Raw genomic sequence first — 23,282 nt, 5'->3', positions numbered from 1 at the left:
ATGCTTTGCTCAGTGACCGAAAAATGGCAACATACAGGTGCTAAAGAACACATCAAAATGTAATCTGCATCAGTACTACTGGAAAACAGCCCTTTGCATTGCTAAAAACACGTGTCAAATGGATTCTACTTCTGCAGTCTACAGTGTCATTAAGGCCCCGCTCACACAGCGCGCTACACGACGTGCGTTCGCTTACGTGCGCGTGCGTTCGTCACAGACTCCTGGCGGCAAATGGTAGTGTTCAGTATTGAAACTACCATTGGCTGCAAAGTGCGGCGTCGACGCTGCTGCAGAAGCGGGAGTCTTTTGAATCAGTGATTTCCGGCTGCAGCAGCGCGACGTCAATTTCAGCAGCCAATCAATGCCCAGACGTTTTACATTGATTGGCTGCTGAAATTGACCAGAGACTCGGCGAGGGAGCGAGACAAGCTGTTACCTTTCTGAATTGGGACATTTTTAATGGGCCATCTCAAGCTTGAATGAAACAAAGACACAGAAAGCAGTTCCGGGCAGTGACATCGGAGCGTTCTGCTCTTTTGCACACTGTGAGATGCTGGAATTGCTTTGCACAGTGACTGTATAGTGATCCTTCTATAAATCCGCGACTGTGTGAGGCGTTTAAAGTGAAACAAACATTATTTTATAAAACCAAAGTATAGAAGATATAAGAAATGGCTAATTTAGTCGAAGATATTTTATTTAGCGCTTTAATTATTTTGTATTGCTTTTCTTATCAAATTGAAAGTACAAGGTGGCACTTGTTTCCTTCCTGGATGTCGCCTTGTGCCGGATCATTCTGTCTGCTGGGGATGATCACACATCGCCCAGCAGAGGGAGGCGCGCACTCTGCGTCGCGAAGCCCCCTGTGTGAACGCGGCCTAAAGCAGCAGCCCATGCTGATTGGAGTTGATTTGCATGTTATACAGTATTACTACATGCGTGTATGTATGTATATTTTTATTTATATAGCACTATTTATGTGCATAGCGCTTCACAGTAGTAATACACGTGATATATAATAATATAACTCTTAAGAGGAAAAGCGTTTCAGACATAAAAATAACAATAGGAAGGGGGGTCCCTGCCCCGAAGAGTTTACAATCTAAGGCTGAGGACCCGCTGCACGTGTCCGCACGGTCGCTTTGCTTGCTGGCGGCGCGTGCAAGTCACTGCACCGCGATCTGCGGTCTGCAGCTGACTTTTTTCGGCGTGGGGAGGTGGGGGGGGGGGGGGGGGCGTGGCCAAACGAGTCAGGGGGGACACAGCCATTGAGCCCAGGGAGAGGGGTGGAGGAGGTTGTGGGTCTGCAGGAAGGGGGGTTGTGGGTCCGGGAGGAGAGGGTTAGAGTGGGCCATGTACTTTGCACACACAGGCACACTTCCCTCCCGTAGCTCCTCTCCCTCCCGTAGCTCCCCTCCTTCCCTCCTCATTGGCTGACTCGTGCACCACGTGACGCATCAGCGCTTCTGATCACCAGAAGCTTGCAGCTCCGGCCGGCTGACGCGTCACAGCACGCAGTCAGCCATGTCTGAAGGAGCCAGCGGGGACCTCTAGACTGGAGGTAAGGGGCTGGTGGCCCGCGCGCGCCGACCACAGCGGGTCCTTAGGCTAAGTACTTACTTACAGAGATCTCTTCTTGCCTTTTCTAACACTGTTTTTATTTTTACAATCTCATTCTCCATTCAGGAGATTAAAGGCGGTTGAAATATTAAGTGTACAGGATGTTAAAATGGAGCTTTCCCCAGAGCCCAGTGCAGTCTAAAGGTTAGCAAGGTAACCTCCAAAACTAGAGAAGAAGAAAATCGGGATTTTTTTTTAACGTTTCTTTGTTTATCTTAAAGAGCAGGAGATGCTCGGGGTAAGCTACATTATGTGGGTTGAACTCACATAGGATTATGAGGGGCGTAGCTGCTTTAAAACTAATGATGCTAAAATGCTCCACATTATTGGGGTGAATTGGGACAATCTCTGCTTTTTTTTTTTTGCATCCACTTTTTAGAAAAGGTCAAACATGGTCACCAGTGCAAGAATGGTTTGAGCCACTGATTGAGCCACCTGTGCTGAAGCAGGGATATCCCTAATACCTGGCCTGTCGGTGGCCCTTGAGGACTGGAGTTGGCCACCCCTGCTGTAGGAAGTGTAGAAGAATACTAGGGTAGAGCGGTATTCTGCACACACGGAGAGTTATATGAATGTCAGTGCGTGTGTATGAAAGACACTGACCTGTAGAGAACACTGTGTGAGTGACGGAGCTCCTCTCCCCATCCTGCACAGACAGCAGTGTCACTGTGTATTCAGTACTCTCCAGAAGACCCTCCAGGCGGATCCACGTGTCCTCAGCATCCACAATCAGCTCCTTCGAGGGAGACAACCAAACATCCCAACGAACCACATGACAGACAAGGAACCCTAAACCTCCGGCAACAGGCAACCTGATATACAGGGTCTGTATTCACATCTGATCTGTATACCTGCGGTGCACTGTGTCTGTCTGTGTCATTCATAGAGGTGACAGGGTCTGTATACATGCACTGGTTGTCCGAGGAGCACCTGCATCTCTGCACCTGTACTCTGTTCTGCACATCCCTATGAATATCTCTGCACCTCAAGCAGTCCACTAGCAAATATTTATTTACTTAGAAAATGGTTTACTAGGAAGCAGGGCCGCCAACAGCGGGGGAGAAAGGGCACTGGTGTCCCGGGGCCCCGTGGGTCACGGGGGCCTGGCCGTCCGGGCCCCCTGCACAGCCGGGCGCCAGTTAAAGCAATAAAGTTCAGTCAATATCCTGCATGTGTGTTTTTTTTAATAAATCAGTTCTGTAGTAAGAAAAAATACTTTTAGCATTTTCTGTTTTAAAAAAAACAACTTTGAAAGACCAATTTTCTTGTATTCTATTTTAACAACCATTTACTAAGGCACTGACCCTTCATGTCCTGTCACAAGCCCTGGCACACCCCTTTGTCAGCCCTGGCACACCCCTTTCTCAGCCCTGCCCTCCCTCTAGCACATGTCAGTACAGGAGTGCTCAGGAATATTCATGAGCTTCCACTGAGTGACAGAAACAGAGGAAATACATCCCCCATATTTAAATATGTCGCCAAACTTTGCCGATCAATAGACGGAGAACGAATTGACCGGCAGCTATGCAGTTCTTTAGGTAAGTAGAGATTGCCCACATGAAACTATTGAAGTAAAAAAAAAACTATAATTTTTTTTTTAAAAAGCCTGAACTGTAATTAAATAAATAATAATAAAAAAAAGTTTAAAAAAAATGGCGGCAATTCCCCGCAGTCCCGGCACGCATGCGCAGGGCAAGCAGGGAGCGCATGCGCAGGGCCCGCTCCCCCCCCACACACGCTCCCAACGTGGGACGGAGGGGGAAGGACCAGCTCCTCGTGCGGCCCGCATCTCCCCCACCCGCTCCCAACGTGGGATGGAGGGGGAAGGACCAGCTCCTCCTGCGGCCTGCTTCCCCCCCGCTTACCCTCGCGGCCAGCTTCCTGCGTTCCCCCCGAGCCCACCTCCCGCGCCCCCCCTGAGCCCACCTCCCGCGCCCCAAAGCCCACCTCCCGTCTCGGGCAGCTGCCGCGGGGATATCGGGGGCAGGAGAGGAAAGCGTCCGGCAGCAAGCTGCACCGACCCGGTAAAGGTAAGTCATCCCACCCAGTCACTGTCACCCACTGTCACTGTCACTGTCATCCTCTGTCACTGTCACCCACCCAGTCACTGTCTCACTGTCACTGTCTCACTGTCACCCACCCAGTCACTATCTCACTGTCACCCAGTCACTCTCTCCCACCCAGTCACTCTCTCCCACCCACCCACTGTCACCCAGTCACTGTCACCCACCCAGTCACTGTCACCCAGTCACTCTCTCCCACCCAGTCACTCTCTCCCACTCAGCCACTGTTACCCAGTCACTGTCTCCCACCCACCCAGTCACTGTCTAAACCGTCATTCACCCACCCACCCACCCACCCACATTCAACATTAACCCACCCACATTCAACATTAACCCACCAACCGTCATTCACCCACCAACCCACCCACTGTCATTCACCCAACCCATTGTCACCCAGTCACTCTCTCCCACCCAGTCACTCTCTCCCACCCAGTCACTGTCACCCAGTCACTGTCTCCCATCCAGTCACTGTCTCCCAGCCAATCACTGTCTCCCACCCGTCACTGTCAAAGTCACTGTCTCCCACCCACCCACCGTCATTCACCCACCCACCCACATTCAACATTCAACATTAACCCACCAACCGTCATTCACCCACCCACCCACTGTCATTCACCCACCCACCCACTGTCACCCAGTCACTCTCTCCCACTCAGTCACTGTCACCCAGTCACTGTCTCCCACCCACCCAGTCACTGTCTAAACCGTCATTCACCCAACCCACATTCAACATTAACCCACCCACCGTCATTCACCCACCCACCCACATTCAACATTAACCCACCAACCGTCATTCACCCACCAACCCACCCACCCACTGTCATTCACCCAACCCATTGTCACCCAGTCACTCTCTCCCACCCAGTCACTCTCTCCCACCCAGTCACTGTCTATGTCACTGTCTCCCACCCACCCAGTCACTGTCACCCACCCAGTCACTGTCAAAGTCACTGTCTCCCACCCACCGTCATTCACCCACCCACCCACCCACATTCAACATTAAACCACCAACCGTCATTCACCCACCCTCCCACCCACTGTCATTCACCCACCCTCCCACCCACTGTCATTCATACTGTCATTCAACCAACTGTCATTCAACCGTCATTCAACCCATCCACCCACTGTCATTCAAAACTGGTATTCACCCACCCACTGTCATTCACCCATCCACCCACTGTCATTCACCCCCCACCCACTGTCATTCACCCACCCACTGTCATTCAAATGTCATTCACCCACCCAACTGTCATTCAACTGTCATACACCCACTATCATTCACCCACCCACCCACTGTCATTCACCCACCCACCCACTGTCATTCACCCACCCACCCACTGTCATTCACCCACCCACTGTCATTCACCCACCCTCCCACCCACTGTCATTCACCCACCCACCCTCTGTCATTCACCCACCCACCCTCTGTCATTCACCCACCCACCCACTGTCATTCACCCACCCACTCACTGTCATTCACCCACCCACCCACTGTCATTCAACCACCCACCCACCCACAGTCATTCAACCCACTGTCATTCACCCACCCACCGTCATTCACCCACCCACCGTCATTCACCCACCCACCGTCATTCACCCACCCACCCACCGTCATTCACCCACCCACCCACTGTCATTCAACTGTCATTCACCCACCCACCCACTGTCATTCACCCACCCACCCACTGTCATTCACCCACCCACCCATTGTCATTTACCCACCCACCCACTGTCATTCACCCACCCACTGTCATTCACCCACCCACTGTCATTCACCCACCCACTGTCATTCAAGTGTCATACACCCACTGTCATTCACCCACCCACCCACTGTCATTCACCCACCCACCCACTGTCATTCACCCACCCACCCACTGTCATTCACCCACCTACTGTCATTTACCCACCCACCCACCCATTGTCATTCAGCCACCCACCCAACCACCCACCCACCATCATTCACCCACCCACCCACTGTCATTCAACCACCCACCCACCCACAATCATTCAACCCACTGTCATTCACCCACCCACCGTCATTCACCCACCCACCGTCATTCACCCACCCACCCACCGTCATTCACCCACCCACCCACCGTCATTCACCCACCCACCCACCGTCATTCACCCACCCACCCACTGTCATTCAACTGTCATTCACCCACCCACCCACTGTCATTCACCCACCCACCCACTGTCATTCACCCACCCACCCATTGTCATTTACCCACCCACCCACTGTCATTCACCCACTCACTGTCATTCACCCACCCACTGTCATTCACCCACCCACTGTCATTCAAGTGTCATACACCCACTGTCATTCACCCACCCACCCACTGTCATTCACCCACCCACCCACTGTCATTCACCCACCCACCCACTGTCATTCACCCACCCACTGTCATTTACCCACCCACCCACCCATTGTCATTCAGCCACCCACCCAACCACCCACCCACCATCATTCACCCACCCACTGTCATTCACCCACCCACCCACTGTCATTCAACTGTCATACACCCACTGTCATTCACCCACCCACCCACCCACCCACCGTCATTCACCCACCCACCCACCCACTGTCATTCACCCACCCACCCACTGTCATTCACCCACCCACCGTCATTCACCCACCCACCCACCCACTGTCATTCACCCACCCACCCACTGTCATTCACCCACCCACTGTCATTCAAGTGTCATACACCCACTGTCATTCACCCACCCACCCACTGTCATTCACCCACCCACCCACTGTCATTCACCCACCCACCCACTGTCATTCACCCACCCACTGTCATTTACCCACCCACCCATTGTCATTCAGCCACCCACCCACCCAACCACCCACCCACCATCATTCACCCACCCACTGTCATTCACCCACCCACCCACTGTCATTCAACTGTCATACACCCACTGTCATTCAAACCGTCATTCACCCACCCACCAACTCACTGTCATTCACCCACCCACCCACTGTCATTCACCCACCCACTGTCATTTACCCACCAACCCACCCATTGTCATTCAGCCACCCACCCAACCACCCACCCACCATCATTCAGCCACCCACCCACTGTCATTCACCCACCCACCCACCCACTGTCATTCACCCACCCAGCCACCCACTGTCATTCACCCACCCACCCACTGTCATTCACCCACCCATCCACTGTCATTCACCCACCCACCCACTGTCATTCACCCACCCACCCACTGTCATTCACCCACCCACCCACCCACCATCATTCACCCACCCACCCACCGTCATTCACCCACCCATCCACTGTCATTCACCCACCCACCCACCCACTGTCATTCAACTGTCATTCACCCACCCACTATCATTCACCCACCCACTGTCATTCACCCACCCACCATCATTCACCCACCCACTCAATGTCATTCACCAACCCACTCACTGTCATTCACCCACTCACCCACCCAGGCAGGCAGTCACATGTCTTTTGTTGAAAATATAAAAATAAACAGGTTGCATTGTAATGTTTTTTTCTGTATCACAATAAGAAAACAGTTAAGTAAAAATTGCGCGCTAAAAGATATTTTTTTGTGGTAGGTGCGCTATGGGTTCTGGGGGGGGGTGCGTTATGGGTTCTGGGGGGGGGTGCGCTATGGGTTCGGGGGGGGGGGGAGCCCTGCTCCTTTCATTTGTCCCGGGCCCCATGATTTCTGTTGGCGGCCCTGCTAGGAAGTAATACACTGAGAGTCACTTCTCGTTTAAAATAACCCAAACCAGTCAGTTTTTTTTGGGGGGGGGGGGTTCTGGACCAAATGTACTTTCTTCAGTTAGTGAGACTCCATTAAAGTCTATGAGACGGCAGGTGCTGAAAATCAGTGCCACTGATTCTATAATCAGTGACACTCACAATCGCAGCCAGTGAGCGCCGACTGCAATCCTAGAGATGCGGTGCGTCTTTGCACCCATAACCGAGATATTTCCACCTCTCACCTTGCGGGTCCCATTAGTAGTTTTATATGTTAGGACGTAGTTTTCAATAGTAGTGATGGGCGGCTGCCAGGACACCGTGGTGCTGGTCCTCGTCACCTCCGTGGCTGTCAGATTCATGGGTGGATCCAGCACTGCAATAATGGAACAGGGGGGTAAGTAACTCTTCAGTAATGAAACCTTCTGAGGTTCAAACCAAAGAGATTCACTTTAAAGTATAGGGTTATTTGTAGCTGATTTAAACCCAAAGTAGTTTAGTCTACTCCAGGAACCTGGAGCCATTTCACAGCATTAGCTTCTATGCTACTCTATGGTGCAGTAACAGTCACAATCATGTAATAGGGTCTTGTATGCAGAGGCGCCAAATGTCATTTTGCTGGAAAATTGATGCTGAGAGGCATTTTAAATGTGTCTCTTATCAAGAATGTATCAAGCTATGGTGCAATTATTTTCTAAGTTACACGGCAGTCTGTCCAACGGTGTCAGCTGGAGGAATTCTGCATATAGGGCAATTGTTCGTTTCCCCATTTCTTGGCTACAGAAAGCATGGAGAGGACAATGTAGAGTAAAACTCTGATAACCAGACCAGTGTCTAATATAAGAAACTTTATGAACTCAATTCTTGGCACGTCTCTTGGAATATCTCCTATGGCAGATTGCGCACGGCTCCTGTATTTCCTTATGTTAAAGTTTTCTGCTCACTAATAGGGAGTTTTCTGATGAGAAACTAACCCCTGAACTGCCTTATTGACACTATAATTGCAATAGGCTGTGATAATGGATTAACAATAGGGCTTAATCGATGTGATAGTAGATGTATGTAATCGTGTATGTAGGGTCTCTGAAACGTCACAGGTGTCTTCTTAATGTGCATTGTACACACTGGTCCATCGATCTAAAACTCTTTCGTTGATCCATGCAAAGGTATCACAACCTACAACAAATCTTCAATTCTCCAGGATCAATACAGCTAGAATTCTGCATGTACATCTTATGAGTGAAGTTTCAGTCTCAGTTGCTCCAAAAAGGTTTTGTTCTTCACAATTGACCGTTATCCAGTATAAAATTAAATATCTGAAACCAGAACATATGGTGTCCAACCTTTTTACAACACGAACATTCCTAATTCAGGGATTTGTTGTAGTGGGACCTGAACCGAAATTAAATGAACTACTTCCTCTAGTGCTGCTTCTTCCAAAAAAAAAAGTGCTTGCTATTTTTACCCCAGGTAGCACAATACATACTTTTATTATGTAGCATATTACCAAGTTCCTACCGGACTCAATACAAGTGTTGGTCCCAAAAATCATAACATCACAGAGTAAACAATGAAGCCTGCTACATCTGTATAGTGTGATGGGGGGTTTCTATACTGTGCATGTACATGGCTCCAGGACGGTTTAAAACCAGCACTGTCTGTGCATTGTAACCAGACTAAGGCTGCGTCCATAGGACTGCAGCCGTGCTGAGGCGCGCGGAGGCTGAGGGAAAGCAGGTGCCTGGCCTTGGTCCGCGCGCCGTCCGGGGGCGTGACGGGGGGGGGGGGGGAAGGGGGCCTGTGACGTCACGGAGCTGGTTCGCCCTCATTGGGCGAACCGCTCACGTGACCGGCCCTGCGCTCCCTTGAGCGCTTGAATTTAAAATTTTGCTAAGACTTACGCTTCCGCACGCTTGCGTAGGCGTAAGCGAGCCCCTGCTAAAGCCGCTCTCATTGCGGCTGCAGGGGCTCAGTGCCGAGCAGCAGCGCGCCTCAGCAGGGGTCAGCGCATAAGCGCTGACCATGCCCGAGGCCTAAGGTATGGCAAGCATGTGCTTTCGTAGTGTGATATAACTCAACTCGTACTGTAATTGTGCAATGGAATTAACAAGTCAGAGTGTATTACGGTTGTCTGGAGTTGTGCTGCTCTCTATGCAGACACATACTCCAAAGTGGAAAAGTGCAGAAGTGTTTGGCACATCACTAGCTGAATCCAGGCGTATTTATAGCCTCAGATTTTGCATTTGCTAATTACCGTTTCTCAACTTGCCAAGGAGCGAAATAGTCAAATGAAGGCGAGTGCAATATGCTCAGTGATCAGAAGGTGGTGCAGTTGAGCTATGTCACACTCCTGCCATGACAGGTTTATAACGGTGATGGACTCCTGCAGTTCCTCATTGCTTTGAGGCACGCATACTGTATCTCAACAGCTTGTAAAAGCCCAGGGTTCACAGATTGTCACAGACCATCTGCAAATCACAAAAGACTCTCCTGGGGCATGAGATAAAAGTGGAACTCTCACGCAAACATCAGTGAGGCTTATTTTTAACTCCGGAGCCATACAAGCTCCTTCCACCTTTCTATTCTACCAAAAAAGGTATTTAATTTATACTGGGAACCTAAAAGTAACAGTGCTATATAAGCGGTTCTGCTGTGGAAAGGTAGGGAAGTTTTACACTATAATACCAGCAAGACTAATCTTATATGTATTTAATGGATCGAAGTAAAAAAGCATAGCTGTATGTAGCCTGGTCACCTGATGGCTACTATTCTGCCCTTGGGCTGGCAGTAAACCCTGGTACAATCAAGTTGCCAGTAGTTGATATGGGGTGAGCCAGACCTGGTGCCCTCCTCCTGGATGTACTTAATTGCAGAACCACCCCTCTGCTAGGGAGGTGGGGAAGAGCTAGGACAGCTGCGGGTGCCCTTGGCCTGTAGTGGCGGTCCAGGGACCATCGTTCAGTGACAGCTGAGAGTACTTCATCGGGCAGTAGCCTGCCGTGTAACCGTGCTGTACAGAAGACAATAAACCGTTCCAGTTGTTATATACCTCCTGCCTGGTGCGTGACCTTAATGGGGGGAGAGGTAATAGTTCAACCGTGGGAGATCACCTTCAGCTCCTGGAGCCTACGGCAGATGGAGGCGCTGCACTGCTAAAGAGATACTGTATGTGGGGTATGAACCCCAGAAGCCTAGTCCTGCGTCCCGACTACCCCCGGCGGACGACTCAGCCCTCCTGTTACCAGCAGCTATCATGCACCACATGACCAGTAATGGCCAAATCTCCCACCGGGTGGGAGAAACACCGTTACATGTATAACAGGCTTTCACTATATATTTGACCATTCCCTGTTCAGCTATAGAATGAAACAAAAATAGATGTTTCTGCATTCAATCAGAAATAATGGGTTGGTCTCGTATACAGTAGGACAGAACTGAACTCATTGCTGACATTTGAGGCGCACAAAGCAAATATTGGGTAAAGCACAAATTCTAACCGCGTTGCAGCCGTTCTGTCAGCGAAGGGGTTAATGGGGCCTCTGCCATTTATAGCTGGCGAGGCTGAAGCTCTTAAGCTCCACTGCACACAATCACTATCCTAGTCCAACACAAGCACCATACATTCACGACAACACACATAGACACTGATACACACAGATGTCAACGCTCACTGATTTTCTGCGAGTCTCCCTGACTTGGAGATCAAGGAAGTAGTTTGTAGAATTGGAGCACAGCGAAAATAAAAATAGCCAGAGAAAAAATAAGGGTATCCAGGGCAACTCCAAATAAAGATCATTTATTGTGCAGCTCAAAAATGGATTGCAGATAGAAACCGCATGGGGGTATTTGGAGTTGCCCTGGATACCCTTATTTCTTTCTCTGGCTATTTTCGCTGTAGACCGATTCTACAAACGACTTCCTGGATCTTCTGCACAACGGAATGCCCGGATAAGCTGGACTGTCCTGAGAGGGAGGCTAACAGGGAATGGGCTTTAGCGCAGGGGTAAGTTACCCTGCCCTAATACTATTTAGTATACTGTATGCCATATAGAGGGTATCATTGTGTTCCATATTTTGTGGTTACCTGATGGACTCCGCTAGGCGCTTACTCCTCTTTAGTACAAACATACATGGACTGTTTCATTGTGGACAATCATTACAGCATCCTGGATTTATATGGATACTTATAAAACGTTTTCTATGGAGTTCACGTGATTTACAGCACCATTATATACAATTTTCACTGATTTGGAGTCTGTCTCGCCGAGTTGGAGTCCGTCTCGCCGAGTTGGAGTCCGTCTCGCCGAGTTGGAGTCCGTATCGCCGAGTTGGCGTCCGTCTCGCCGAGTTGGAGTCCGTCTCGCAGAGTTGGAGTCCGTATCGCCGAGTTGGAGTCCGTCTCGCAGAGTTGGAGTCTGTCTCGCAGAGTTGGAGTCCGTATCGCCGAGTTGGAGTCCGTATCGCTGAGTTGGAGTCCGTCTCGCCGAGTTGGAGTCCGTATCGCCGAGTTGGAGTCCGTATCGCCGAGTTGGAGTCCGTCTCGCCGAGTTGGAGCCCGTCTCGCCGAGTTGGAGCCCGTCTCGCCGAGTTGGAGTCCGTCTCGCCGAGTTGGAGTCCGTCTCGCCGAGTTGGAGTCCGTCTCGCCGAGTTGCAGTACGTCTCGCCGAGTTGGAGCCCGTCTCGCCGAGTTGGAGTCCGTCTCGCCGAGTTGGAGTCCGTCTCGCCGAGTTGGAGCCCGTCTCGCCGAGTTGGAGCCCGTCTCGCCGAGTTGGAGCCCGTCTCGCAGAGTTGGAGTCCGTCTCGCAGAGTTGGAGTCCGTATCGCCGAGTTGCAGTATGTATCGCCGAGTTGGAGTCCGTATCGCCGAGTTGGAGTCCGTATCGCCGAGTTGGAGTCCATCTCGCCGAGTTGGAGTCCGTCTCGCCGAGTTGGAGTCCGTCTCGCCGAGTTGGAGTCCGTCTCGCCGAGTTGGAGTCCGTCTCGCCGAGTTGGAGTCCGTCTCGCCGAGTTGGAGTCCGTCTCGCCGAGTTGGAGTCCGTCTCGCCGAGTTGGAGGCAGTCTCGCCGAGTGGGAGGCAGTCTCGCCGAGTTGGAGGCAGTCTCGCTGAGTTGGTGGCAGTCTCGCTGATTTTTAATTACAACAGTCTGACAGAATTAAATGACAATAAATCAGCACCATGATATGCCATTTTTTTCGGGGCAGGGACCCGTGATTTTGTTCCTTGGAGGTTGTACAACTATTGAAAACACTGACACATTGATATCTACTGTGACACAAATGTACAGTACACATTTACAAAGATACACACTTATATACTGTTACATACTGCTATAATTGCAAATCTATGCTTCTGTGTACAGTACGTGGGTTGAACACATGCGGTGAAATGTTTTATAGCGATTGATTCCATTTTTGAAAAATAAAATATCATCTAATTATAAAAAATATACATAATTATTTTTAAATCATTATTGAAAGTTTATTTTGACAACGCTTGCAAACATTTCCACCCCATTCAACATACCACACAGTTCACCTTGTTCACCCGAAACTGTATATTGGTCAGTTGTTGCTTTGATTCACTACTAACAAAAGGCAACAATTCAGTGACAGAAAAATGAAGAAAAATGTGAAGTGGAATAATACTAATTTGCTTTGAATATGGCTCACACAAAAGGACAGGCAAGAAACCTCCTATTTCCTGTGCTTCTGGTTACGTGGCACAGTCTTGGCCACTGACAAGGGGGCAAGTGTCCCACCTAAGCTGGCCAATCTTGGAAGTCGGGCCTGGCTTGAAGTCAGGTGCAACTTCTGTGGTCAGCCAGTCGGGCCCCTTGTTCTGCCAGGCCCACATGGAACCCACCCCCAGAGGCTCGATAGGAGGTCCCCACTGGTCCACTAAACATACCACCCCTTCTCCTCTGAGCAACATGAGGCTCAGGTCAAGGCTTCGGTCCTGTACCCCTGAAAGCTGTGCCCACTAAAACCAGTCTTTTTTGTGTGCCACGTTCACAATGAATGAATATTCTGCTTTATAATTTTCTGTCATTTTTCGCTCTCTTATTTTTTTGGGGGGGGGGGGGGGGAATAACTTCTCCTGAAGTATATGAAGAGTTTTAGGGTCCATATTTACCTTCTGGCACCAGAAAACATCTTGAGTAGCCTATAGTTTGTCTTCTAGGACGGGAAGGTGTATTATGGAATAGCACTACTTGGTATATATGACCCATAATCTCTTCTATCTCATTTGTGCCCTGTCCTCCAAGTCATAACATATATTACCTTGTTATTGTAATCCTCCCTGCCCGGCTTCTAGGGAGATTACATTGGTGTGTATTGTATGGCTACTCCGCATGGATTACCTTGACTCTGCTGGATTCAGGCGGCTGGGCGATGAGGTAACAGGGTTGGAGAATAATGGGCGCCAGGAACTTTTATAGTACAACAGTCATTTATTCGTGTCCCAATGGACAGGGACCGCTCATAGACCTATTAATAACGTTTAACTGTATTTTGAAATGTACTGGACCCCCTTGTTGCCTCGGAACCATCATCGTTATCAATCCGATGATTTGGATCCCCTACAGGACTGATCAGGAATATTAGTGCCGATCCGTGGTTAGAGCTGATCTTCTGGTACCTGGGAGCCCTCTTTTCTGAGGCCCTCTATGGCATGTCATATTACTTTTTATTACTTATTCAGGACTCCAGTCTGTCGTTAGGGGATCCTAACTTAATGGGGACTGTCCCTATCTACACATATTAAACAGAGGGGCCTGGTCTATACTATTTCTTTATAAACATTACTTATCTACTCTCCCCGAGGCTCCTCTACTCATGTTCTCCTGGAACCTAACCTTCTAGAATAGTCCCTCCTCCTTAAATACCCCTGCTTGATATCTGTATCCTCCTAGCAACCCAGGGTGGGGCCTAGCATACAACAGTAAGGCTAGTAACCCGTTAGGGAGGGAGTTACATTCTCTCCTAACTAAACCCAATGTTGCACCCAACATTGCATAGGTACACATTAACATTGTTAGAATACACATACAGAATACTGTATAAATTTAGTTACACACATCCTGTAATAATATTTCGTATACTTACACATTCTGACTTACACATAAAAGAAGTGAGGAAGAAGTGGACACCCTATCTGGCCCTGATTCCTGCATTTGAACTACGCTGGAAAGGAGGATATCATCAATACCAGACTGCATCATTACTGCTGTGATGCTGCCTTTACCATTTATATTTGCTGTGACTTCACTTCTTCTCAAATTATGCACTTCTTTTTACCAGCCTCAGTATGTCTCTAACTCTATTCATATATCTCCATCTCTCCTTCCTTCACCACTTCTCTTTTCACATGAACTCCTTTCTTACCTGCGTCCTCTGACACCACACAGCTATATCCCCTGCACTAAAAAACACCCCTACAAATCATCCTCACACATCCTTTTTCTATCCATGCTTCTCCTCCTTGCTTCTGGGGATATCTCTCCCAATCCTGGTCCCTGTCTTATTCCTACATGCGCTCGTCCTCGCCTGCCAACTGCAACCTCTACTCCTTCTGGTGTCAACCACTCCAACCTCATACCCATCCCCTGCCACCCTCCCTCCTCTCTCCCTTTCTCCTGTGCTCTTTGGAATGCTCCCTTTCTAACAAGTTCCTCTCTGTGCATGACTTCTTTCTCTCTCACTCCCTGCTTCTCTTTGCTATAACTGAGACCTGGCTCACTCAGTCTGACTCTGCTCTGGAAGCTGCCCTCTCCTATGGTGGCCTTTCCTTCTCCCACACTCCGCGCACTGATGGCAGGGGTGGAGGCGTGGGGCTCCTGCTCTCCTCTCTCTGTCGTTAACGAACCCTTCCTATTCCTCCCTCTCTTGCTTTTCCCTCCTTTGAGGCTCACACTGTCCAGATTTTCTCTCCTCTCCCTGTTCATGTGGCGGTCATCTATCGCCCACCTACCTCTACTCATCCCCCTTCTGCCTTTCTCTCTCACTTTGAATCCTGGCTCTCTTTCTTCCTCTCCTCAGACTCCCCTGTTCTTCTCCTTGGGGACTTCAATTGCCACATTGATGACCCCTCTCTACCTTGGGCTTCCCGCTTTCTTTCTCTAACCTCTTCTTTTGGCCTTCAACAGTGGACTGCAGCCAGCACCCACAAGGATGGCCACTACTTAGACCTGGTTTTCACTAAGAACTTCTCTCTCTCCGATTTCTCCATTTCCCCTTTTCCTCTCTCTGACCATCATCTCATCTTATTCTCTCTATCTCGCTTCTCCCCTTCTCCACCTCCGTCTACACCCCGGTTCTGCAGAAACCTGCGCTCTATTCACTTACCTGACTTTGAGTCCACTTTACGCTCCTCCCTCTCCTCTCTCAGCTCTGCTACAGACCCCGACAACCTGGTCAGGAACTACAACTCTGTCTTGTCCTCCTCTCTTGATCTACATGCCCCACTTTCTCTCTGCCGCACTCGCCTTTCTAACCCTAGACCCTGGCTAAATTCCCACACACGCATGCTGCGTTCCTCCACTCGTTCCTCTAAACGCCTCTGGAGGATGTCTCACACTCTCGCAGACTTCCTTCACTACAAATTTATGCTATCCTGTTTCAACTCTGCCCTCTCGCAAGCTAAACAAGCCTACTTTTCTGCACTAATCAACATGCACAAGTCTAACCCACGCCGACTGTTCTCTGTCTTTGATACTCTACTCAAACCACCCTCAGCTGCCTCTCCTTCCTCCATCTCCGCTCAGGACTTTGCTGACTATTTTAAGGAAAAGGTGGAATCCATACATCAGAACATCCCCTCTGTTTCTTCTTCTCATCCTACACCTCTTCCTAACTCTCCTCCTGCCTTCCTTGACTCTTTTTCCACTGTCTCAGAGGAGGATGTGTCGCTGTTGATCGCCACTTCTCCCTCTACCACTTGCCCTCTTGACCCCATTCCCTCCCATCTCCTAAAACCTCTTGCTCCTACTATAATCCCTACGCTCACACACATTTTTAACTCCTCCCTCTGCTCTGGAACCTTTCCATCCTCCTTCAAACATGCAACAGTCATACCATTACTCAAAAACACCAAGCTTGACCCTACCTGTCTTTCTAACTATCGACCTGTCTCCCTCCTGCCTTTTGCCTCTAAACTCCTTGAACGTCTTGTATTCTCTCGCTTACTCCATTTTCTCAACACCTATTCTCTCCTAGACCCTCTACAATCTGGCTTCCGCACTGCTCACTCCACGGAAACAGCCCTCACTAAAATAACTGACGACCTCCATGCTGCCAAAGACAGAGGTCATTACACTCTGCTCATATTACTCGACCTCTCTGCGGCATTTGATACTGTGGATCACCCTCTTCTCCTTCACATTCTCCATACTCTTGGTATTCGGATCAAAGCTCTATCCTGGATCTCATCCTACCTCTCCCATCGTACTTTCAGTGTCTCTCTGCTAACACCTCCTCCTCTATTGATCTCTCTGTGGGGGTACCCCAGGGCTCTGTCCTGGGACCTCTTCTCTTTTCTCTGTACACACGCTCTCTAGGTGACCTAATAACATCTTTTGCGTACCACATGCTATATTATAATGGGTGTGTGGGACATGACAGTAAGAGCAGAACACAACATCTCTCCGGTACCAGAGAGGGTAGTACACATGAAACCATAGTGAGCATAATCATTACTGCAGTAACATCTGACCCAGACGGGAGCAGACACTCACTAGCACATAGGTAACACACAGACTATCAATAATTGTCTGGATTGGGCTTTCTAACCATACCACCCTTGCCATAGGGTACTTCTACATAGTGAACCCGTTTAACCCCTTTTTCATCTGCATACTCCACCTGGTCTTTGTAAATGCTTTGACCAATGTGCCATAGTCTCACTATTTTATGTACTCTATCCTGATTTTCTTCAAGCAGGGCATGCCTACACTGGGAAATGTGAGCATTACCTTTACATTGTAACCAATGTTTTCTGAACATATCTACTATATCCATAGTATCCCCAAGCACATATGGGTACTCATAACCCAAGGTCTCCTTGACCCAATCCCGGATCATTCGATCAGCCCGATTTAGCAGCGTTAGTTTACGGCCCAGCAAAGCACCAGGTAAGGTAGAACTCAGACTAATGGCTTCTTTGGGAAGCTCAGCCATAACCATGTCCCACTGTACATCATCACTGAAAAATAAACGGTCATCTAGTTCTTTAGTGTGCCATATATAGGCTTCGTTTTCCTCCTCAGAGTTCATAGGGCCCCCTTGCCCGCCATTGTTCTACCTTACCCTGTCAGCCAAACACCATTCATGTCATACCAATTTCTGGGCAACATCCTGCAGAAAATCTGCACTTCCGTGGGACTTCCTCTGTGAGGGTTTTGCCAGACTCTGGAGCGGCTGGGTGAGTGGTGCAATCCGGCAGCACAGCAGCAACCGGGCATTTCCCCATAGAGGGGAGAGGCGGCGCTTCATTGTTGGAATTACTGGAGGCCACACAAACTCCGATAGCAATGGAGCAAGCTGCATCAGTCAGGCCCACAGGTTCCGTCACGTGCGAAACCTCAGGTGGATCCTCGATCACTTCCAGGATATCGTGGCCCTCTGGTAGTCCCACAAAAGAGACTCCAGAGGCATCTCAGCAACCGTAGGGATAGGTACGGCATCACTCCTCCCTTCTGGGGTGAAACTCACGGGTTTGCGTACTCCTGCCAATCCAGGTCTATTGGTATAGGGCGGAGGCGCTTCTAGTTCTGCCAGAAACTCAGGGACGGGAGGAGGAGCCTCATTCAGATCACTATTCTCTCAAGCAGCGTTGATCCATGACTCGGTCATCTGAGGGACATGTGGCTGCAGGTAAGGTGATTCACACTCCACAAACCTGGCAGTACTAGACAAGGCCCCTCCTGGACATCGACATCCAAAACAAGCAGCGTGTAGGAATTCTGTGTCTCCTACAGTAATGACAAAATCCCTGCTGGGGTTGTCGAAATGCACTAGCTTTGGACTAGTAGCAGCCGCCAACTCACCAAAACCACAGTGAAAGAGTCCAATATACACAATCACGAAAGTGAGTGATATGGTCACTCCCCGTTTCACGTGCTTCTGTCTCTCTGCAACACTCAGTCCCTCCCCTAACAAACTGGCCGGATCAGGGCATGGCCCATAGTGATTTGTATCCCCAGACTATCGCTGGAGAGTCCGGAAGGGAGGACGTTGCCGCACACTTCGCGTCACTAGGCAACAGACTGCGCACATCGTTGCCACCATGCATCCTTGCATCTTTGCTGAGAAACTCCATCCCTCTTAACTTGGTAGGAAACTCTGTCCATCTTGACTTGACCAAAAATGTTTTTCTGGTAGCAAAGGGTTTGGCTCACCACGATTTTGCTGTATTTTGCTGTATCGAGGCTCTCAGACCTAAGTGCTCTTCGTTTTGATCAACAGTCACTTATGTCCCCATGTACACTCATAATTTTGTCAAGGATGCCATTTTGGCTCTGCAGTAGGCTAGTACCATTGGGCACAGACCACCACCATTTTGGATGTACCACTCCTCTAATCAGGATTGATGCAATTGTAACTTTCGTGTATCGGGAAAGCTTTGCAATACAAAGTCCACATAAAACAAACTCTTCGCCCTAAAAGTTCCAAAATGGGCAAAACACAAACATTCATCTTTTCTCTTGCTAGCCCAGACCCACGTTCTGGGGAGATTACATCGGTGTGTATTATATGGCTACTCCACATTGGGTTACCTTGACTCAGGGGCTGAATTCAGGCAGCTGGGCGATGAGGTAGCAAGGTTGTAGAATAATAGACGCCAAGAACTTTTATAGTACAACAGCCATTTATTCATGTTCCCATGGACAGGGACCGCTCATACACATATTGATAACATTGTACTGTATTTTATAACAGACATACATGAATACAGTTCTTCCATCAGTGCCCACTTTTAACCTCCTCCGATGAAGGTACTTTGACTTAGTTGTTCTGAATGAATGTGAGACCTGGCCCCCCTTGTTGCTTCAGAACCATCATCTGTATTAATCCGATTATTCAGAGCCCCTGCGGGAATCCTGGCAAGCCTTTATTACTTGACCCAGTACTTGGTGCCTTATTGAGAACTGCCACTTCCACTCAGACTGATCATGAATATTAGTGCCGATCCGTGGTTAGAGCTGATCCGCAGGTACCTTGGAGACCTCTTTTCTGAGGCCCTGTATGGCGTGCCCTATTCCTTTTTTATTATGTATTCAGAACTCCATTCCATCTTTAGGGGATCCTAACTTGATGGGGACTGTCCCTAGCTACAACATAATAAGCAGAGGGGCCTGGTCTATACTATTTCTTTATAAACATAACTTATCTACTCTCCCCGAGGCTCCTCTCCTCATATCCTCCTGGAAACTAACCTTCTAGAATAGTCCCTCCTCCTTAAATACCCCTGCGTGACGTCTGGATTCCCATAGCAACCCAGGGTGGGGCCTACGATACAGCAGTCAGGTTAGAAACCCGTTATGATGGGGGTTACATTATAATCTCTGAGCTGGTGAAGTTTACAGATATAGACAGGCCTAATGTGCCTGACATGGCCAAGTTCTGTGTCATCAGTGCATTTTTTCCCCACAATGTGCAAGAGCTTCATCAGATTTTTCTGTTTTATAAAGAAATTAGGCAATTTATGTGCGTTTCGGGAACAATTGACTAGTATGGCAGCTAATGCCAGAACTGGGGCACTTACCTCCAACAGACCTCTCCTCATTTGTATGCAATTTGCACAGCCACAAAGCCGTACTGCCCCCCTTAAATCACATTAAACAGAATGGAAATGGCACAAACATATAATACTACCACGCCACATGCAAAGTATGGAGTGATCATACTATACGGAATGTACGTAGCATAAACACATCCATAATGCTACTTACATTCCATACACTTTCATTCTGATTACGGGGTCAGTATGACAAGCTCCACAAAGGATTTATTTATTTATAAAATGTTTTACCAGGAAGTAAGATAGATGATCCAAGGCACTACGGATTTTCTAAAGATTTATTGCGTCCAGACTGCAAGTGCTATTTGGACGCAATAAATCTTTTGAGAATCCGTAGTGCCTTGGATCATCTATCTTGTCTCTATGCTCAGGATTTCTTTACACAGCTTTTCCCTGAACCGGGAGCACCGGTACAAAATCGCAAGTATCTTGCCCCTTTTTGATTTCTATTTGATGCACAGCGCTGTTATATCTTTTTGTATTACCAGGAAGTAATACATTAAGTTACCTCTCGTTTTCAAGTACGTCCTGGGCACAGAGTTATAACAATACATGGTTACATTAAATGAACTGGGTTATACATTATATTAGTCCCTCAGAGTCCCTATTCTCGAATAGAAGTTATGTAAAATGTGGCAGAAACAGCCTAACTTTCACCCAAAACTTTAAAAAGAAATCAAAATGGCTTTTTAAAGCCATAATAAACCAGGCCAAACTATAACAGCTTTTCAGCTCACTATGGGTATGGTTAGAGTGGCTACATCGGTAATATTTTGTTAGTCCATTGAACAGGTATTACAAACACGAGAGGTGCTGACACTATCTTTTTCTATAGAAGAAAGAAAAGAAAGACATGCAATTTGAACTGGATTAACGTGTCCAGCCAAAATCAGTTTAGTTGGTAACCCAAGATGTACATACTGTATATATTATCAGGTTCAGTTGATATTTGATAGCATTACCCGTATTTAACCTGTCTCTAAAGAGAAACTGAATAGTGATCAGAACCATGAAGACTGGCCAAGAATATAGATATTAAATGTCCTGGCTGTATATACACCCACAGCACTGGCGGCGCGTCTAACACGTACGTACATGTAGTGAAGTTGACACTGATGGTTCGGCTGGTTAGGGGTCCGATGCTGGCAGACAGGGTGGCTGAGTAGTTGGTGCGAGGGAGAAGGTTCCACAGCTGAAACTCCTGGCTCTCCCCATCCACAAGAATCGTCTCCCCTGAAACTGAGGTCACGACACTCATACAGACATTGACAAGGTATATAGTGCAGTTGACCAGACATGCAGACATTATGACAGTATATAGTACAGGCATGCAGATATAAAGGTATATAGCTGTACAGACATTACATACTGTAGGTATATAGCTGTACAGACATAGAGACATTATGCAGGGATGTAGCTGTGCAGACATTCAGATATTATGCATGTATATAGCTCTACAGACATTAAGAAAGTATAGTGCTGTACAGACATACAGACATTATGCAGGTATCTAGCTACTGTATATCAATATTCAGACATTATACAGGTACAGAATATACATGTACGTATAGACAGGTATACAGCTGGGCACACACAGGCATTTTTCAGGCATACAACTGAGCAGAGACATTATCTACAGTAGGTATATAGCTGGGCAGGCATACAGAGATTATTTAGGTATCCAACTGTGCAGACAGGCACTTATGGACGTATGCAGCTGTAAAGACATGACAAAGTTTTGCAAAGGGATAGAAATGATGCAGCATGTGGGCAAGAAGCATATGCAGGTAGGCTGCAGCATACATATACTCACCACCCACAGTATATTGGTAGATACAAAGTCTCAACAAAAACAAACATGCACCTAATTTAATGACGTCACCTTCATAATATTAGTATATGCACATTGTGTGTGCGTGTGTGTGATTCCCTCTGACCTGTGTGGTGTGTCAGTGTGATAATGTAGCTCTGCACGTCTGTCCGTGACGGCTCCCAGCGCAGCACAGCTCCAGTGGCGGTGATATTACTGGCGCTCAGACCAAGTGGCGGATCCAATGCTGCAACAGAAATAAGGATTACAGGTGAACACAGGAAAGGAAAAACTGATAATAGATCCAGTTACTGTTAGGAGAGGCCCAGTATAGTGCGAGAGGAGCACACAAGTGGTACTGATCTCAGTATAGTGCGAGAGGAGCACACAAGTGGTACTGATCTCAGTATAGTGCGAGAGGAGCACACAAGTGGTACTGATCTCAGTATAGTGTGCGAGGAGCACACAAGTGGTACTGGTCTCAGTATAGTGCGAGAGGAGCACACAAGTGGTACTGGTCTCAGTATAGTGCGAGAGGAGCACACAAGTGGTACTGGTCTCAGTATAGTGCGAGAGGAGCACACAAGTGGTACTGACCTCAGTATAGTGCGAGAGGAGCACACAAGTGGTACTGATCTCAGTATAGTGCGAGAGGAGCACACAAGTGGTACTGACCTCAGTATAGTGTGAGAGGAGCACACAAGTGGTACTGTATCAGTATAGTGCGAGGAGCACACAAGTGGTACTGATCTCAGTATAGTGCGAGAGGAGCACACAACTGGTACTGACCTCAGTATAATGCGAGAGGAGCACACAAGTGGTACTGATCTCAGTATAGTGTGAGAGGAGCACACAAGTGGTACTGGTCTCAGTATAGTGCGAGAGGAGCACACAAGTGGTACTGATCTCAGTATAGTGCGAGAGGAGCACACAAGTGGTACTGATCTCAGTATAGTGCGAGAGGAGCACACAAGTGGTACTGATCTCAGTATAGTGCGAGAGCAGCACACAAGTGGTACTGGTCTCAGTATAGTGCGAGAGGAGCACACAAGTGGTACTGGTCTCAGTATAGTGCGAGAGGAGCACACAAGTGGTATTGGTCTCAGTATAGTGCGAGAGGAGCACACAAGTGGTACTGATCTCAGTATAGTGCGAGAGGAGCACACAAGTGGTACTGGTCTCAGTATAGTGTGCGAGGAGCACACAAGTGGTACTGGTCTCAGTATAGTGCAAGAGGAGCACACAAGTGGTACTGGTCT

The 23,282-nt window shown here is 48.5% G+C and overlaps 1 protein-coding gene across 4 annotated transcripts in view; it reads right to left on the bottom strand.

Annotated features, from left to right (window-relative positions):
- Nucleotides 1-23,282, bottom strand: part of TNR (tenascin R) — a 171,403-nt gene that overhangs the window by 12,202 nt on the left and 135,919 nt on the right. For 3 of the 4 annotated variants that reach the window (XM_075616652.1, XM_075616651.1, XM_075616650.1), the window contains 4 exons: nucleotides 22,151-22,270; nucleotides 21,309-21,452; nucleotides 7,660-7,790; nucleotides 2,224-2,356 (listed from right to left, as the gene is read on the bottom strand). In XM_075616652.1, coding sequence (XP_075472767.1) covers nucleotides 2,224-2,356; nucleotides 7,660-7,790; nucleotides 21,309-21,452; nucleotides 22,151-22,270 — 528 coding nt within the window. The remainder of the gene's footprint in view (nucleotides 1-2,223; nucleotides 2,357-7,659; nucleotides 7,791-21,308; nucleotides 21,453-22,150; nucleotides 22,271-23,282) is intronic. The other variant, XM_075616653.1, reaches the window with a different exon arrangement.

Source organism: Ascaphus truei, chromosome 10 (assembly GCF_040206685.1).
Source record: "Ascaphus truei isolate aAscTru1 chromosome 10, aAscTru1.hap1, whole genome shotgun sequence".
Taxonomy (NCBI): domain Eukaryota; kingdom Metazoa; phylum Chordata; class Amphibia; order Anura; family Ascaphidae; genus Ascaphus; species Ascaphus truei.
The sequence above is the reverse complement of the archived record's forward strand: the minus strand, read 5'-3'. Positions and strand labels throughout refer to the sequence as shown.